General features: G+C 54.1%; 1 protein-coding gene and 1 pseudogene across 1 annotated transcript; one reads left to right on the top strand and one right to left on the bottom strand.

The window, feature by feature from the left end:
• Positions 1–706: 706 nt before the first annotated feature.
• Positions 707–2743, bottom strand: LOC113985437 (annotated as a pseudogene).
• Positions 2744–9975: 7232 nt separating this feature from the next.
• LOC113985441 (C-factor-like) lies at positions 9976–15543 on the top strand. Its single transcript, XM_027716214.2, has 6 exons — positions 9976–10222; positions 12630–12681; positions 13485–13675; positions 14014–14172; positions 14446–14556; positions 15249–15543. Exons 1-6 carry the CDS (start codon positions 10082–10084, stop codon positions 15360–15362), a joined length of 768 nt encoding a protein of 255 aa, XP_027572015.1. The 5' UTR covers positions 9976–10081; the 3' UTR covers positions 15363–15543.
• The last annotated feature ends 1978 nt before the right edge of the window (positions 15544–17521 follow it).

The raw sequence follows: 17521 nt of genomic DNA, 5'->3' as shown, positions 1-17521 counted from the left end.
GCCCAGGGCCCAAGTCCCATTTCCCACCTCCACAGCCATTTTCTGCCTGGGAAATGGGCCCCCTCCTGCCCACCCGCACCCCGGGTCGTGCTGGCAGGGCTGTGCCTCTTCCAGGCTGCCCAGAACATGGTGACAAGGTGCTTGGCTGTGGAGCTCCAAGAAGAGAAGGGCTTGGCAAGCAGCTTCTCTCCCCTTCCCCACCCCACAACTGTCACTGCAGTTCCCCACCTCTGTAAACTTTGGGAGCTGATGTCTCCCTGCTCCGTCTCCCCATCCTCAGTCTCAACCCTCCCGTTCAACCCAGCACACACTCCTGTGTGCTGTGTGCTGTGTGCTGCCCGAGCACAGCGTGTCCGTCCGTCTGTCCCACCTGCAACGTGGCATCCCCCAGCTGAGGGGAGAGGGCAGCTGGTCCCTGTGACCACCAGCCCCTCAGGCACCCGAACCTGCAGCTGGGCAGGAGGAAAGCCAGCCCTCCAGGGGCTTGGAAGATCTCTCTCTCTCAGGAGAGGGGCTCTGCTCTGGATTCTCTGGTGCCTCCCAGAGGAGAGGTCTCCAGAGGGTGGTTACGGTGCCATGGGACCTGTAGGCTGCAAGCCAGGGGGGTGCCAAGGGCAGCTGTGGGTCGGGTGGCAGCTGTGGGATGAGGAGTGGGACATCTGGGAAGAGGCTGCCCAGAGAGTTGGCAGCACATGGCAGAGCCAGGTGGTCTCACAGAGCTTTATTGAGGATGTGGGGCAGGTGGGAGCAGCGACAAAGGTCCCCACGGCTGCCAGAATCCTGAACTGGCATTTCACCAGGGCACGACCTTCCCTTCCCAGTCCAGGAAGGTGCCGGTGTCCTTCTCAGAGAGGGAGGAGAGCACCTTCAGCATCCCTTTCACGCTGGTATCCACCGTCACGGGGGGCTGTGGGGCACAAGGGGAGAGGCAGCCTGTGCCCGAGGCCAGGGAGCAGCCAAGGCTGGGGGAAGGAGCTGCTCCAGTGCAAGGGCAAAGCTGAAAACCTGGGACACCCTGGACAGGGGGTCTGAGCAGGGAACCCAGCACCGGGGACCAGGACAGGGGGACCTGCCTTGGCAGGGATTGGGCAGGGAGGGAAGTCAAGGGCAGGAGATCAGGGCAGTAGTTTCCACCTGTGGAAAATCAACATGGGGCTCTCATGGAATGGAATTCCTACCGTGTGTCCAGCGGAGCTGCCCAGATCAGTTTGCACCCAGCCAGGGTGGAGAGCGAGACAGAGGATGCCGTGCTCCTTGTATGCCAGGGACTGGCACTTGGTCAGCATGTTCAGAGCAGCCTGTGGGGAGACAGGGCAGGGATGGTGGTGGGAGGGGAGGGGGGGCTTCAAGGGGACCTGCAGCTGTGTCAGGGCAGGGGAAGTAAATCTGTCCCCAGCACAGTGTGACAGTACCTTGCTGCAGCGGTATGAGGTAACTTGCATCTCCTCCCAAGCATAAAGAGAACTGATGGAGCCGCCAATGCTGGACATGTTGACAATGGCTGCCTTGCTGCAGCTCAGCCCTGAGCCCGGGCTCCCCTGGGCAGCCTTCTTCAGCAAGGGCAGGAACGCCTGTGAGGAGGAAGAGGAGACAGGGGAGACATGGATGTGGCCCAGGGGAGAGGACCAGCTCCTTCCACAGTGGGCAGCACTGGCACCAGCATCAGAACATTCTCCCTTCTCTCCCCACTGCCCCAGCCTGCCAGGCTCCAGCTCCTGAGCTCCAGCCCATGGCTCCACAAGCTTCTCATCAACTGAGAGCCCATCAGGCTCCAGAGTGGAAGCAGGACCCCCCCTCCCACCAGCCCTTCATGCTCCCCCAGGACAGCCCAGCTTGGGTGAGGGTCTCACCTGGCCCATCAGCAGAGGCCCAACTGCGTTGGTGTTGTAAATCTCGGTCATGTCTTCCAGTGTCTCATTTTCAAGCAAGGTTATCTTGACAATTCCAGCATTGTTGATGAGAAGGTTAAGCCCAGAGCCTCCCAGGAGCTCCCCAACTTTGGCTACAGCTGCCTTGATGCTGGCAGGGTTGGCAACTTCTGCAGAGCCGACATAGGGAAGGTCAGTGTCCCTGTGGTGACTTGGAGCCCCCTATGTCCCCCCAGGAATGTGCCCCCCACAGCTCCCTCCCATGTGGGGTTCTCAGAGCTGTGATGAGTGCCCAGGCATTTGCCAGAGGAACTAGGGCAAGAGGGAACCTACCAAGAGGGATGATGACCAGGTTGCGATGTTTGGAGGCCAAATTCTGTAATTCCTGCAAGAGAGGTCACAACATTGGCACTGACAGGCTGGAACAGCTCTGCAAAGGCTCTCCCAGCAAAGCCAGTCTAAGCCTGTGCCCAGCACCCTGCTCCAGCTGCCCCAGTCCCAATGGACGGGGAGTGCTCCGTGTCTCCCTCACACACCACGTACCTCCGTGCCCTCCACACATCCCATGCACAGCTGCTCCCATGGACACCCCTGCCCAGCTGCCCCATGCTGCAGCTGCCCCAACGTGGCTCTAACCCTTTTCAAACCCCCTCCCAGCTCCAACCTCCACCCTGGCACTGAGCACTCCCGTCCCCCAGCACAGCCACTGCCTCCCAGCCCGGCCTCACCTGTGCTCACTGTCCCTTGGGGTCCCGACAGGTTGCAAACACCCACTGCGGAGGTTTTGGCAACCCCAGCAGATGCTGGACGAGCCCCAGGCCGAGGCCCCTGTTTGCCCCAGTCACCAGCACAGAGCGAACACAAAGCTCTCCCATGTTGCTTCTCCCTCTGCTCCAGTGTTGTTTCCTCAGCTCTCTAAGGTTTCCTGACAGCATATTTCACAGACACACCCCAGTCCCTCAGGGCTTGCACCAATCCTCGGCTCCTCTCCAGGAGGAGCAACATCTCCAGGTCTTTTTGCTCCAGGACACAGATCCTGGCTGGGAGCCTGTCCTAGTTACCTAAAGGCAAAAATCACTTGATGCAAGGGCTGGAGCAGCTCTGCTATGGAGACATGCTGGAAGAGTTGGGGCTGTTGAGTGTGAAGAAGAAGAGCCTCCAGGAAGACTGTAGAGGACCTTCCAGTACCTAAGGGGGCTCCAAGAGAGCTGGAGAGGGACTTTGGACAAGGGCATGGAGTGACAGAACAAGAGGGAACAGCTTCGAAGTAACAGAGGGAAGGGTTAGATTGGGTATGAGGAAGAAATTCTTCCCTGTGAGGGTGGTGAGGCCCTGGCACAGGTTGCCCAGTGAGGTTGTAGCTGCCCCGTCCCTGGAAGTGTTCAAGGCCAGATTGGATGGGGCTTGGAGCAACCTGGGCTAGTGGAAGGTGTCCCCGCCCATGGCAGGGGGGTGGAATGAGATGAGCTGTAAGGTCCCTTCTAACACAAACCATTCTACAATTGTTTCTATGATTTGCCAAATAGCAGTGTGTTAAGGACTTTTTTTGCAAGTAGATACATGCCACAAATCACAACAAATCTCTGATTCGTTTTTGCTGGGCTGTTACCACATAAATTGGCAGTTTCTGCTGTGGTGGTGCTAAAACAACATCACCATGGACCTGTTTGAGAGAAAACTGCATTTTGCGCATCCCATCACAGCATCTCAGCATGGGATAGCAAACCCCTTTGATATTCCTGCATTGCCAGTCGGATCTGGCGTGGACATCTCTCTCCAGCTCTGTGGGGCTTTGTAAATTCCCTCTGTACCCTGGAACAGGCAGGTTGGTGGCAGCCCCAGCCTTCTCCTCCCATAGCAAGCTTTGCCAGCAGCTGTTCATTTCCCCTCACACACGGAGTAAAACTTACCATTTTGTTTGCTTGGTCCTGGTGATAAAGCCCAGTGCACGTGACAGAAATGCACACCAACACACCGTGCTTTTTGGCATGGCAAATGGGAAATAATCTCTGCTGGCAGGTGGTAACCAGTGTTTCCCCTCCGGGAACTTGTGGAAAATGTTCCCTGCTAATGTATTGGCTTAGTTGCTCCCCTGTTATTCATAAGACTTTGCATACAGGTACAATATCAGCACATTAAGCACTCACACACCTTTCAGTCACTTGGACAACCTCACGGCCACCAAGACTGGGGTTTGACCCTTCTCTGTTGTACTGCTTTTCTTTCATGGCAGTGTCCCTTTTTGCGGTCCCACAGTCCTGTCTGCACCAGCAGATGCTTTGGCATCGATGGCCATCCAGTGCTGTGCTATCCAGCTTCTGGGTAAAACACTCCTCTGAGGGAACACGACAGCAGCAACCAGCTCCTTCCCTCCTGTGCCTCGACAGCTTGTATGGTGAGCTGGTCACGCATCTCCTCTCTGCTCCCTTCCTCAGCCTCTCCTTCAGTTCCATACAACTCACTTTTTTCTCCTGTTTTCTTTCCTGAGGTTAATGAGACCTCAAATTTTCTGCATTGGGTTGAGAGAATCCTTTTGCCTTGTGAATTCCTACCACTTACCAGCAGTACAAAGCTCTGGGATTTTCAGCTTCTGTCTCAGACTGATCTCTCACTGAGGAACCCCCAGATGGTTGGACTGGCATTCAGGCTCCTGTAGATCATTTCAGTCTTTCCTTTTAATGACCACAGATCTCAACTATACTCTCCAACAGATGCCATTTGCACCAGAGCTCAACTCCTCCAAACAGACTTTATATGGTTTTCTTCTTCTAGGCAGAGGATGAGGCCATCACCCACAGCCTGTTTGAAAGCTCCACAGTGCCTCAGAACCAGATGGCACCAGAAACCAAACAATTAACCTTTGAAGTCTCCTGGTTTTGCTGTGTCACTACATTTGTGTAGTCATCTAATTGTTTTGGAGTTGTAACTTTATAATGTTGACTTTGCTGTGGGGCCCAACCCTGCATTATAGATTATTAGAGTTTAAACAAGTGCTGCTTCACCAGGAATCAGAGTCCAACCTGGCAAAAAGAGGCAGAGAGGAAAGCAACCAGCCTCACTGCCTTACAGCCCAGCCTTGTCACAAGGGCTGCTGCTGTCCCCAGGCCTCTGGAAGGGACCTCAGACCAGCCCCTAAGAGGGGATTCCGATTGTTCCTTTGCTCTGAAATGTTCTTGCATGGTCCAAGCCTTAAACTGAGCATTAAAGTCCTTAAAATCATGGGTTGAAAAAGACCTCCAAGCTCAACCAAGAGCCTAACCATTCTGCTAACACTGCCAATTCCACCACTAAACCAGGTCCCCACATGCCACACCCACACACTTTTTGAACACTTCCAGGAATGGTGACACCACCACTTTCCTGAGCAGCCCGCACCAATGCTTGAAAACCCTTTTCGTGAAGAATTTTTCCCTAATATCCAATCCAAACATTCCCTGGCATGACCTGAGTCCGTTTCCTCTTGTCACCTGGGAGAAGAGACCAACCCCCACCCGGCTACACCCTTTTTTCAGGGAGTTGTAGAGAGCAATGAGGGCCCCCCCTGAGCCTCCTTTCCTCCAGGCTGAGCCCTCACAGCTCCCTCAGCTGCTCCTTAGCAGACTTGTGCTCCAGACCCTTCCCCAGCTCCACTGCCCTTCTCTGGACATGCTCCAGCCCCTCAATGTCCTTCTTGTTGTGAGTGGCCCAAAACTGGACACAGGATTCAAGGTGCAGCCTCTCCAGCGCCAAGCACAGGGGCAGCACTGTGCACTCCTCTCCCATGACCCCCCAGGCAGCTGAAAATTTCACCTCGGGGTGTTTTCCACATCTCCACACCGAGGAGACCCGGGAGCCAGTTTTCCAGTCACGCCTTGTCCTGCCTCATTTGCTGCAAGCCCAGGTGTGCTCACACTCACAGGGGTGATTGCACAACGACAGTGCTGCTCACAGAAGCACGGGGGAACACGCTTTTCTCTGCCTGCCAGGGGAGGGGGGGTGTGGCACAATTAGCTTTAGCACATTTAATCTACCGCAAATAAGAACAAAATGGCTTCTATTTATCAAGCAGATTTGCTCCAAAAGGCATTCAGATCTGTTTGGGACACGTATTAGTCACTTGCTTAAGAATCAATAGGTGGTGATGAACGAGCCACTGATCAAAGGGTGGGGTGAGACCCAGCACTGAAAGTGAAGCTGGGCAGGCTCCCACCCGCCCTGACTCATTTTCTTGTGGGCTAAAGAGGATTAGTGATCTAGTGGGGGTTGGAACTACGAGATCTGTAAGGGCTCTTCCAAGAGAAGCCATTCTGTGATTTTATGATGTGATTTCATGACTAGTGACATCCCATTGCAAAAGAATGCAGGGACTAGGGGTGAGAGCCTGAGCTTGACTGCAGCTCCCAGGCAGGGTTTCCCATGGCCCCTTTGTCACAGCTTTGCTGTTTTCCAAGAAGACTGATCCAGGTTACACCTGCATTATATCAGAGCTGGAGAGGGACCTTGGACAAGGGCATGGAGTGACAGAACAAGAGGGAACGGCTTCAAGCTGACAGAAGGCAGTGTAAGATTGGGTAATAGGAAGAAACCCTTCCCTGTGAGGGTGGTGAGGCACAGGTTGCCCAGAGAAGCTGTGGCTGCCCCGTCCCTGGAAGTGTTCAAGGCCAGGTTGGATGGGGCTTGGAGCAACCCGGTCTAGTGGAAGGTGTCCCTGCCCATGGCAGGGTGGTTGGAACAGGATGGTCTTTAAGCTTCCTTCCAACCCAAACCATTCTGTGATTCTATGACTCTCAGATTTAAAATGCCCAGATCTCCACTCAAACTCCCTTGGGCCACAGCACTGGGACCCACTGCCAGCCTGGGGCCTCACACTGAGTTCAGAACCTCTTTTCTGGGGATGTTCAAGCAGTCAAGGTGCCTCAGCTACCTGGGTGCAGCCGTGCTGGCAGCACTGGCAGTTGACCACAAGGACAGAACTGCATTGCCAGGACCCATGGGGACACCAGAGATCCCCACTGACCTTCTTTTCTGCCACTCTCTAAGGATAGAGGGATGGGTTATCCTTCCTGCTTCAGCACAATTCCATGAAGAGGGACCTCAGAACTACCATGCAAGACAAATTTGCTTTCCCACCATCACATTTGCTAACAGGGATGGCTGAGCACAGGCTGTTGTGTGTGACAGTTATGCTCCATCTCAGGAACACTAAGGTTTAAATGACCAGCTTGTGACTGGCTTGGTTTGACATCCACGTGTTAAAGTGAGAAAAGGAGGTATGTGTTAGTTTAAGAACAAATACAGTAATAATGCAGATGTTAATTTAGGAATCAAGTTGAAAAAAAAAATCATTGTCTTATTAAGGAAAGACATTTCATCATGAAACAGTGGATCTTTAACAGTACAATCTTAACAGTACAATCTTTAAATTAAAAAGCATATAAGGAACTATTGAAAATTCACTTCCTGCAGAGAAGTTAAAAGCTGAGCCCCCTGCTACTCCAAAATGTCATGACAAGGTAGATGATGTGACCTACTGCCCACAGAGCTGAGCAGAAAAATGCAGTCTGTGAACAGCAAAAATTCATACTGTTCTGTAAGTAGCTGTGGGGACTGCACGCTGCTCGTGTAAAACAGGCTGCATTGATATTTTATCAGCAGAAATTAAAACTTTCCATAGCTGTTCCTTCTGGTTTCAAACTGTATTTGTTAAGAGGGAAGGAAAAAGTTACTTGCCTTTTTTTTTTTTTTCTGTTTCCCCCTCTCCCTCTCACTACATTTTTTTTCTAATTCCAGTGACTAAAGCAGCACTTACAATGGATCCATCGGCTCAGTGCAAAGGACATGTGCCCACATGTATTTTGGTTTTTACAGCGTGGAAACTTTAATCGAATTACAAGATCAACGAGCTGATAACAGGAATGACTAGTTTAGATTTTTAGCTAAGTGAACTCAAATATTTCTTTGTATTCTTACAGAGGTTTAGTGGTACGTGTCATGGCAGAGAGGTGGGAACTAGTTGATCTTTAAGGTGCCTTCCAACCCAAAGCATTCTAGGATTCTATGATTTATACTCTCAAGCACTTAAAATGCATGAATATCTGACTCAGGCTTTACCAGGCAGCAGGAGTTTCCCAATGCACTTGGGTAAGCTTTGGGTTTTTTTTTTTGTTTTGGTTTGGTTTTTTGTTTGTTTGGCTGGGTGGGTTGTTTTTTTTTCTTTTTGGTTGCATTTCTTATTATGACCTTCTGGAAGCCTCTCAACTCTTCACTAACAAGGTTTTTCAAAGAATCGATAATCCCCTATTTTATATGGGAACAGAAGCACAAAAGCTGGTCGAGCAATGCTCTCAGCGGGAAGTATTCGGTTGCAGGATGCTCCGAGCTGCCTTCCTTTCACGGGTCACATTTGCATTCAGAACAGGCCCCTCCTGCCTTCAGCTGTGGCTGCCCATTAACCGTTTCTGCACAGCAGATCACGGGGGATCCCTGTGTCCAAAGCTTTTTGAAACAAGCACCTAGGAAGAGCCTGTCAGTGCAATTTGCCTGCAGTGTGCAGGATCTGTGTGGAAGAGGTGGCCAAAACCCCCATCCCACAGTGTGGTTCACCGTGACTGTTTGTAGCCCAGTCCTTATTTGCACAGAAGGAGGCAGCAAAAGGAGAATGGGACCTTTAATCCAAATATCTGCCATAAGGAGAGGTTCTTCTTTTTAGTTTATTTATTAGTATTTTCGAAGATTTTTATTAAATCCCAACTTCTGTACATATCTACAAAAAAAGGTTCTCAAAGCATTTTAATATCCCAAACTAAACTGGGGAGCAGAGGCTCAACCATGGAGAAGGATAAAGTTAACACAAATCACCTGCTACCACTACATTGATATAAGTATTTAGTTTCATTTAGAGATGATTTGTCTAGTGTTTGTCAAGCAAGGATGAAAATAAGCAAAAGAAATAAATGATCCTTAGGTGCACCAGGGTTGCTCAGTCATTACTTTGCTGTTGAGCTCCTGATTATGTGCTCACCCTAATGGGATTTTAATGTTGTTTGTGCATCTGGCTGTCCATATAACAGCTGAAAATAAAACACTAACACCCACCCCCAGGCTGGCAGCAGGGCTGGTATATGCAGGCCCCTTCCAGACACTGTCCTCCAGGTGATGTTTATTGTCTCTCTTCTGTATTCCCTTTTCCTCTCAAGCCCTGTTTTCCCACCCCTAGATGCCAGCAAAATTTTTCCTTGCCTTCCTCCTTAACTACACCTTTGGTACAACTGTTGAACCAGGTACCTGACACTTAGCAGCAAAAATAAGAAGAAAACATCTCCCAAAACAGCTGCACCCCCAACTGCAGTCTAAGTCACAGAATGGTTCGGGTTGGAAGGGACCTTAAAGACCATCTCATTCCAATCCCCTGCCATGGGCAGGGACACCTTCCACTAGCCCAGGTTGCTCCAAGCCCTGTCCAACCTGGCCTTGGGCACTTCCAAGGCAGGCACAGCTTCTCAGAGCAACCTGTGCCAGAGCCTCACCACCCTCACAGGGAAGGATTTCTTCCTATTATCCAACCTAACCCTGTCCTCTGTCAGTTGGAACCCATTCTCTTGTCCTGTCAATTCATGCCCTTATCCAAAGTCCCTCTCCAGCTCACCTGTAGACCCTTTAGGCACTGGAAGGGGCTCCAAGATCTTCCTGGAGCTTTGTCTTACCCAGGTTGAATGACGCCATCTCCCTTAGCCCTTCTTGGAGATCCTCCAACCTCTGAAGATCTTTATGGCCCTATTTAGTTACCAAATTTATTGCATCTGATGCTCAGGGAAAGAGCCAAATCAGGTGCATATCTGGGCAGGCAATAAAAACAGCTGTGAAGGGACTGGTACCTTCCGGTGCTAAATAGGTTTATGGTCGTTTGTTTTTTTTTTACCCTTATCTACGATAAAGGTTACCGTGCTTAAGGTGTTGAAGACACCACCCAAGAACCTCTGCAAGCTCTCTGCCTCGCACACCACCCTTGGGAAGAGATGGGGGTCCCCTCAGCACCCCCGACCCCCCCACCCCGCGCATCGCTCCTCCCCGCGGGGACGCCAGGGCTGGGATGCGCTTGGTGTGTTTGTACTGAATATTAGCTGGGAAGGCAAAAACGCAGCTCAGGCGTTGCCCTCCCGCCCCCGGTGGCCGGGGCACCCCGGTCCCGGTCAGCGGGGTCGGGAGGCGGTGCGGGGCGGGCCGGGGAGGCGGCGATGGCGGCGGCGCGGACGGTGCTGCTGACGGGCTCCAACCGCGGCATCGGGCTGGAGCTGGTCAAGCAGCTGCTGGGGTCGCCCAGACCCCCCGCCTGGATCTTCGCGACCTGCCGGGACCCCGAGGGGCCGCGGGCCCAGGTCAGTGCGGGCAGGGGGTGCCGCGAACGGGTCACACGCTCGGGCAGCGACCAGCGAACAGTGAACAGTGAACATTGCTCGCTGCTGCTGCTGCCGCGGGCACCGGGTGTTCGCAGCGCGCCCTGCCCCGGGTGGAAGTCGTTTGAAGTGCTCCGGGTGAAGAATCGGCCGCTGGGCTATTTTGGGCCGTGTCGGAGGTGTCCCGACCCGCCCTCCCGTGCCAAGGGTTCGCCCGTGCGCCGCGGGCGCGGCCGGAGCTGGGCTGAGTCAGTGCCTGCGGCTGGGTGAGGAGGGGGGAGCGGCAGCGGTGCTGCTCCGGCTGAACCGTCACACTGCGCTCTGCAAACCCTGGGGATTCAACACCTGGGGATTCAAAACCTGGCATCTGCAAAACTGGTGGCCCGTGGAGCTGTGGGATTCCCCTCCTCCTGCTTCCCACTTCCCTAAAGTGGGAGAGTGTCGTTGTTGCGGCGGTCAATAATAAGAATACACAGACAGTCTAGTTCCAAGCAACAAACCAGGAGAGGGACAGAACAGGACAGGATCTTTATTGCAACCGATCTCTGACATTTATGATCCTCGGTGTAACATACATGTTGCCTTATAATTGGTGTTCCTTTATAAACATACCTTAGGATTGGCTGCCCTGTAACAAACTCACCATGACTCAGCATTTGTAGTTGCTCAACCCTGACAGGAGAGACTCACACGTGTTCCTTCTGCAGGGAATTACAAAGCCTTCCCTGTGCTTCCAGCTTCCCTTAGGTCCAGCTTTTCAGTCTTCTGCTTGCTGTGTCCCACTGAAATACAAGCAGGGAGAAGTTTGCTCTCTGATAGATCCTGGCTCCAGCTGATTTGTTTGTTGCATCTTCTTGCATGTGTGGATTACTCCATCTCAGGAGTAATCCTGGCACAGTGAGAATCCACCCTGCCAAGCCAGGGCTGCCCAGCTGCTGCTGGTGCCCAAGTTGGCTGGGTCAAAGCTAGGTCAGGTCTCTTATTTTTGCCTTGTTCTTCTCTCCGCCCACAACCTGCAGGACTCAAGCAATGATGAGATCAGGGACTTGCCACAGCACATCGAGGGTAGAGTGTGACTCCACCAGGCTGGGGCCACATTGTTCCTCCTGCCCCTTTGTGCCTGGATCTGGTGGTGGGGTGGCTGAAGCTCATGCTGAGATGGTATGAGACTCTTGAGGCCAGCAGCTGGACAAAACAGGGGAGGAGAAACATCTGTTGGCCGCCACAAAGCATTTAGATGGATTTTCCATCATTTCCTGTGCCCAGGGCTAATGTGGGAACATGGGGTCTGGTGGGGAAACCCAGAGATAAGTGAAGGTGGACCACAGCCTGTGCCAGCAGCTCTCCCTCTCCATGTTGGTTGGACAGGTCCTCTCACAAGAAACCGCCAGTTTGTGTTTCTCCTGCAGCATTCTCTGTGTGTGTGTCTGGAAGAATTTTTCAGTTCTAAAAGTAATCCATGGTGGTTTGGGTTCTGTTGCCTGGAAGTTGCTGTAGTTGAAGGAGGCTCAGAGCAAAGAGCTTCTAGAGACTGTAAAGTTTCCTTTTTTGTAAGGAGCTTCTGAATCCTCCACTGTGTGAGTAGGCACAGGCAGGCAGCCAGGACGATCCGTGGCTGAAACATAAAGAGTTAATTTATTTCTGTTATCTCACTAACCAGGGGATCCCTGACAACCCTGGGTAGAGTACAGAGGTACAGGCACTGTTAAGATCCATGCTTGCAGATCACTAGCTGCTGTTCACATGGTTTATCAAGGGTTATTCCCAGCTGTAAGGTCACTTGAATGATTTACAATCCTCCTCCACAGTCTTCCGCTTTTAACCCATTCCTCCCAATATCCACATTTGGTGAAAACCATCAATAAAAATGTGCAGAGTGGTTCATTTCACTTGAGTGGGTGGGGTGCAGTGTCCAGAGCAGAGTGGGCCTGGGATTGGACTATTTGGATCCAGACGTAACTTCCCCCAAGGTCAAATCTGATGCTGGCACTCTCAGCTGTTCCTCCTCCACCTCACTTCCAGCAGCCTCTGGGAGACACCTCTGGCTGTATCCCCAGACAGTTTGCATAATTTCCTGGGTGAGCTGGTCCTTCAGGGTTTGCTGTCATCCTCTGCTGTGGCTCTGGCTGGGCTGTGCACATACACCCTTTGGGAGAGTGACTGCAGGATCTTGCACTTGAGGCCCTGTTGTGCTCTGTGCACATGCACGTTGCTTTATGAGGCCCAGGAGAAGCCTGGGGACCAAGGCAGGTCCCCAGCCCAGCACTTCAGAAGTGCTGAGAAACATCTGGAAGATGTTTCCCTCAGGGTGGGCCATCACTGGTGCCCCAGGATGATGCTTGGCATCGTCTCTGCCTTGTGCTGATTGTTTCCGTGTCTCTTTTTGTAGGAGCTGAGAGACCTGGCAAACAAACACCCAAACCTGGTTCTTGTGAAGCTGGGTAGGTGCGCTCTGTCTCTGAGCTGGTAAATTCATGACTGCTGGCCACGCTTGGCCCATTTCTCCTTCCCTCCCTCCCTTCTGGTTGTACACGGAGATCCAGTTCTTCAGAGCTTCTTCAAGTCCTGCTGCCAAAAGTCCAGACCTATCTCTGCCTCAGTACTCCATTCCCTCGAGCCTTCTTGCTCCATGGCCACAGGACCAGGATGTTCTTGAGACCCATCCCGTGCAGCCTCTGGCTCACCCAGCCAAGTGGCCACATCCTTGCTCTGCCATGCAGCTGAACTGCCTTGATACCAAGTCCCAGCCAAGACTAAGAGGGCTCTGGGAGAAAAGCAGCTCCTGTGGAAACGCTGCGTGATCAGCCCAGAGCCTGGGCAGCAGCTGTAGGACCTTACAGCCCTATCCCACAGCAGGTCCCAGCACAGCTCCCTTGGGGACCTGTCCCCGCCAGGACTGCCCTGGGTTCTCCAGAAGTTGCTCAGGCGTGGACTTCGGAGGTGGTGTCTGCTGGGAGCTGAGCCAGCACGGGAGTCACAGCAGCGCTTTGCCCCCATGGTGGGCTTTGCCCGGTGGGCTGCCCCGGGGCAGGACCTTCCGCTGCTGGCGGTGGGGCCGAGGAGGCAGTTTTGGGATGAGCTGGGATATGCCAGGATGCTCAGAGCTGGTTTCACAGCACCATCTGGTGCTCACGGGTGGAAGAGCCGCGCGGGTCAGGATGTGCGGCTGTTTCGGCAGCACCTTCACCTCCCTTTTCCCCCCAGCCCTCCCACGGCTCTCAGACTCCACTCTCTCCCACTGCAGATGTCTCAAATCCCTCTGCTATCACCGAGGCGGCGAAGATCGTGGAGGTGAAGCTGAACGGCCTGGGCCTGAACCTGCTGATAAACAACGCTGGCATCTACACCCCCACGGCGTCGCTGGACACGGTCGATGCTGAGGACATGGTCAGGACCTACAAGACCAATGCAGTGGGGCCAATGCTGATGGCCCAGGTACGGGTGAAGCTCTGGGGATGAAGCTCACCACGGAATTTGGCCCAGCTTGAGGGTATCCCGGGCTGTCCGTGGTCACAACAGATATCTTGGAGGGCTTTGCCAAGTTTCCTGGGCTGCAGGAGGGAGGGGGCAGTGCTAGGGCTGCCCTCCCAGCCCAAGCCCTCTGTAGCCCTCCTGCATTGTGCTGGGCTAACTGGGAGCAGGCAGGGCCACTGCAGGAAAACACCCAGGCTCTCCTGGCTTCCCACCAATCTTCCTCTTCCTCTCTGGGTCATGGTTGCCATAAGTGGGGCTGGCTTGAGACACAGGTGTCCCACAAGTTTGCTTCTCCCCAGGCATTCCTGCCTCTGCTGAAGAAGGCTGCCCAGGAGAGCAAAGCAAAGGGCCTGAGTTGCAGCAAGGCAGCCATCATCAACATCTCCACTGCCATGGGCTCCATCAAGAGAACGACCGATTCCTTCTCTCCGCCTGTCATCTCCTACCGCTGCAGCAAGGTAGGGAGGCTGGCAACCTCCCCTGCTCCTGAGCTTGCTGGGAGGCAGAGCTGCCCCTTGCCAGGCCTGATCTCAGGGAAGCACCTGAGATTGTGAGATGGAGGGACTGATCCACGCTTAGAATTGCACAAGCTCCTGTGGCATCTCCGTGCCCACCCAGGGGAGACACACAATGTCTCTCGAAGACCTGGCATTGCTTTTTCTCCCTCAGCAACAGGGGAGGGAACCTGGAGCTTTTTGCTGCCCGTGGCTGATGCTTCCTTTCTCCCCCAGGCTGCCCTCAACATGCTCACCATGTGCCAGGCTCTGACCTACGGGGAAGCCGGGATCCTCTGCGTGGCACTGCACCCCGGATGGGTGAAAACGGACATGGGCACCCAGGAGGTGGGTTCTGGCTGAGCAGGTCGAGAGGGGAACCCATGGGTGGGACCCAAGCCTACAAGACTTCACAGGGTGGCTCTTGGGAGAAGGCATCCATGTGAAAATGAGCTGCCTCTTGGTTCTCCAAGTTGCCCACACGTGTGGTGGGCCGCTGCAGAACATGTGATGCTGCCTGGGAAATAGCATATTTCCACAGCACGTATCCAGGGTGAGCAGGAAACCTCTTCAGGGGGGAAAGGGGCTTTGGGCAGCCTAGAGGTCTGCAGAGAAACTGAATCTGACAGAGCAAGGAGGAGAAGAGCAGCACCATTCCATCCTGTGCCCCCTTCCTCAAGGAGCTGCAGGTCCACGAGGCCTCTGTGCATCCTGCAGGATCCCTGTTTTGCAGTGGGGGTGGTCCCTGCAGCACTGGAGTTTTGAGAAGCCTGCACATAGCATCCCACTTGCAGTGGGGATCTCCTCTGTGTCTGTTTTGGTTAAACCTCTGGCTGGCTTTCCAGCCCAAGCCACCTCCATCCAAGCTGGCAGTGAGCACACAGATACCCAACCATCCTCCCACATAGCAGGCTTGTCCCAGCTCCTGTGGCTCTCTGCTCACTCTGGGTGGAAGGAGCCTTGCTGCCCATGTTCATGAGTCCAGTGGGTGCTGGTGGATGGCCTGGAATGACAGTGGTGTCTTCTTGTGCCCATTGCAGGCTGACCTGACAGTGGACACAAGCGTGCGGGGGCTGCTGTCTGTGCTGCCAATCCTTTCCGAGAAGCACAGTGGGACTCTGCTCAACTGGGAAGGTAAAGCCATCCCCTGGTGACCGCTCTCCGTCCCTGTGAGGGACCCCACGGTGCCAGGGCACTCCCTGGGTTGCACTGGAGCACCAGGATGCTCAGTCCTCTGTGGTCTGCAAGGAACCTACTTTGGACTCGGTGGGTGTACAGAGTGTGATCCCTGCCTTCACCTTGCTAATAAATAAAGTCAATTAGTACCTTCTCCCAGCTGCAGTGTCCCCACTGAGACTGTCTCTGCTCTGGAGCCAGCCCCTGTGAAAAACAGCCTGGGATTAATGGTTGGACTTGATGATCTTGGAGGTCTTTTTCCAGCCTATGATCCTAGCTGTCTGTCTGCCTTGTCATCAGCTGCTCTGAGCTGAAGGGAGGTCCCAGGGGCCCACAGAGGTGAGTTGTGCCCCAACAAACTCCAAGAGCAGCCCCTGCAGCCTGGTCAGTCACAGGCACCGGTGAGTTTTCCTTCCTCATCAGCTCTAGTTCCTCCCAAGCCGGTGGCATTTTGGTGGTCGAGACTTTCAGGGCTGGGAAAGGGAAAGCATGGAGTGTTGCCAGGCTGGGCTGGGGAGCCTGTGCTGGAGGTGGCAGCACTGCTAGAGCTGGGAGCTCAGCCCCCTGGCTCCTTGTACCCCATCCTTAGGGGTCCTGAGCATTCCAGGTGCCCAGCCATGGATAGGAGGAGAGGCAAGATACCCCTGTAAAGTTCATGATGGAGAGGGGAGTCCCTTACTCCACAGGCACTTTCCGTAATGGATTTGCAAGTCCTTTTTGGAGCAGTTGCAGGAGCTGGGACAGCTGGATCCAACCTGGGTCCCACTTCTCTTCTGGAGCTGGTACTCCACTGCCCCATCCCTGGTGTGGTGCTAATGCCAGCCCTGCCTGGCAGTGTGTTCCTCGGGCCCAGGCTGACTTGGAACACAGTGTGTTCCAAGCCCATGCTGTGCTTTCCAAGGCCCTCAGGAGACAGCATTGCCAGCAGCACTGTGGGGAACTGCTGTATGGATGCTCCCTGGCAGGGAGACACTGGCCTCAGCTTCATCCTCAGGGGAGCTCTGAACCACCTGGGCTCTTCCACCTGATCCAGCCACGTGATTTCCCATGCTAATGCTCACTTGTCTTTGCTCTTTCCCAGCTCACATCTGTGGCCAGAGGAGTCAGTGCCCACCTGGGCACCTCCCTATCAGTGCTGTGATGGCAGCAGGAGGAGGGAAATCCCTTGGGAGAAATGGCTGAGGGACGGGAGCATGGGTGAAGGGCCTGATCCTGCCTCTGTATGGCTGTGCTCAGCCCAGTGCTGGCTCAGAGACACGGCCAAGCCTCCCCCGAGTGCCCTCCCTGCCCCTTGGCAGAGATTCTCCTGCCCCAGTTACTCCACACAAGCCAGCTGGAGCCCAGCCAGTCACCACGGGCTGGCTCCAGGCCCGTCTCTCTCCATGTTTCCCCCTTCTGTCCCATGCCACATGCTGGATCCTGGGAGATGAGCTATGCCAGGGACCCCACCGTGGTTTGCTGACAGCTTGTAGTTGTTCCCCCCCCTCCATGAGCATTGCCAGCCCCACGAGACGGATGTAACTGCTCCCTTGGGAACATGGGGAGAAACAGGACTGCTGAAGGCTGGGACAAGCTCCATCAGCTTGGCTGAGGGTCTGCAGAGCAGGTGACACAGGATGGTTGCCCACCTGCTGTGGCAGTGGGGTTTTGGCTGAGCTTGGGAGGCTGGTAGATCCGTGAGGGTGTCTCTCCAGTGAGAGGCCAGATGGGCAGGTCTCCCTGCTCCAGTGCTTGCCAAGTGGTGTCGGCTTTTCCTCTGCACGAGCTCTGCGTGTTTGTGCTCATGGTTATCTCCCCGTTTCCTCCCCTGTCGGATGTTTCCTGCCCCTCTCCCTCCCTTTTGCTGGCTTTGCCCTTTGTGTCAGGCTTATTTCCTGGCTCTGGGCAGTGTCAGACCTCAGTGTTCCCCCTGCCCACTGCGATGGCAACACGCAGCCCTGTGTCCTCTCACTGGGTGCAGCACAGTGCCCCAGGGGACACTTGAAATGCTGGCTCTGCCAGCTAGCCATTCCTTGGGAGCACAGGCAAGCTTGGACAGAGTAAGGGTCATTTAGGATCCATCTGCTTTTAGCAGCTGGTCCATCTCTATTCTGCAGCTGCAGCACAGGTGCCAACTGGACCAGTGTGTTGCCACAGG

Source organism: Pipra filicauda, unplaced genomic scaffold, assembly GCF_003945595.2.
Source record: "Pipra filicauda isolate LSUMZ 115617 unplaced genomic scaffold, ASM394559v2 scaffold205_size1947385_pilon, whole genome shotgun sequence".
NCBI classification, from domain to species: Eukaryota; Metazoa; Chordata; class Aves; order Passeriformes; family Pipridae; genus Pipra; species Pipra filicauda.
This window is presented reverse-complemented; position numbering and strand designations above follow the sequence as displayed.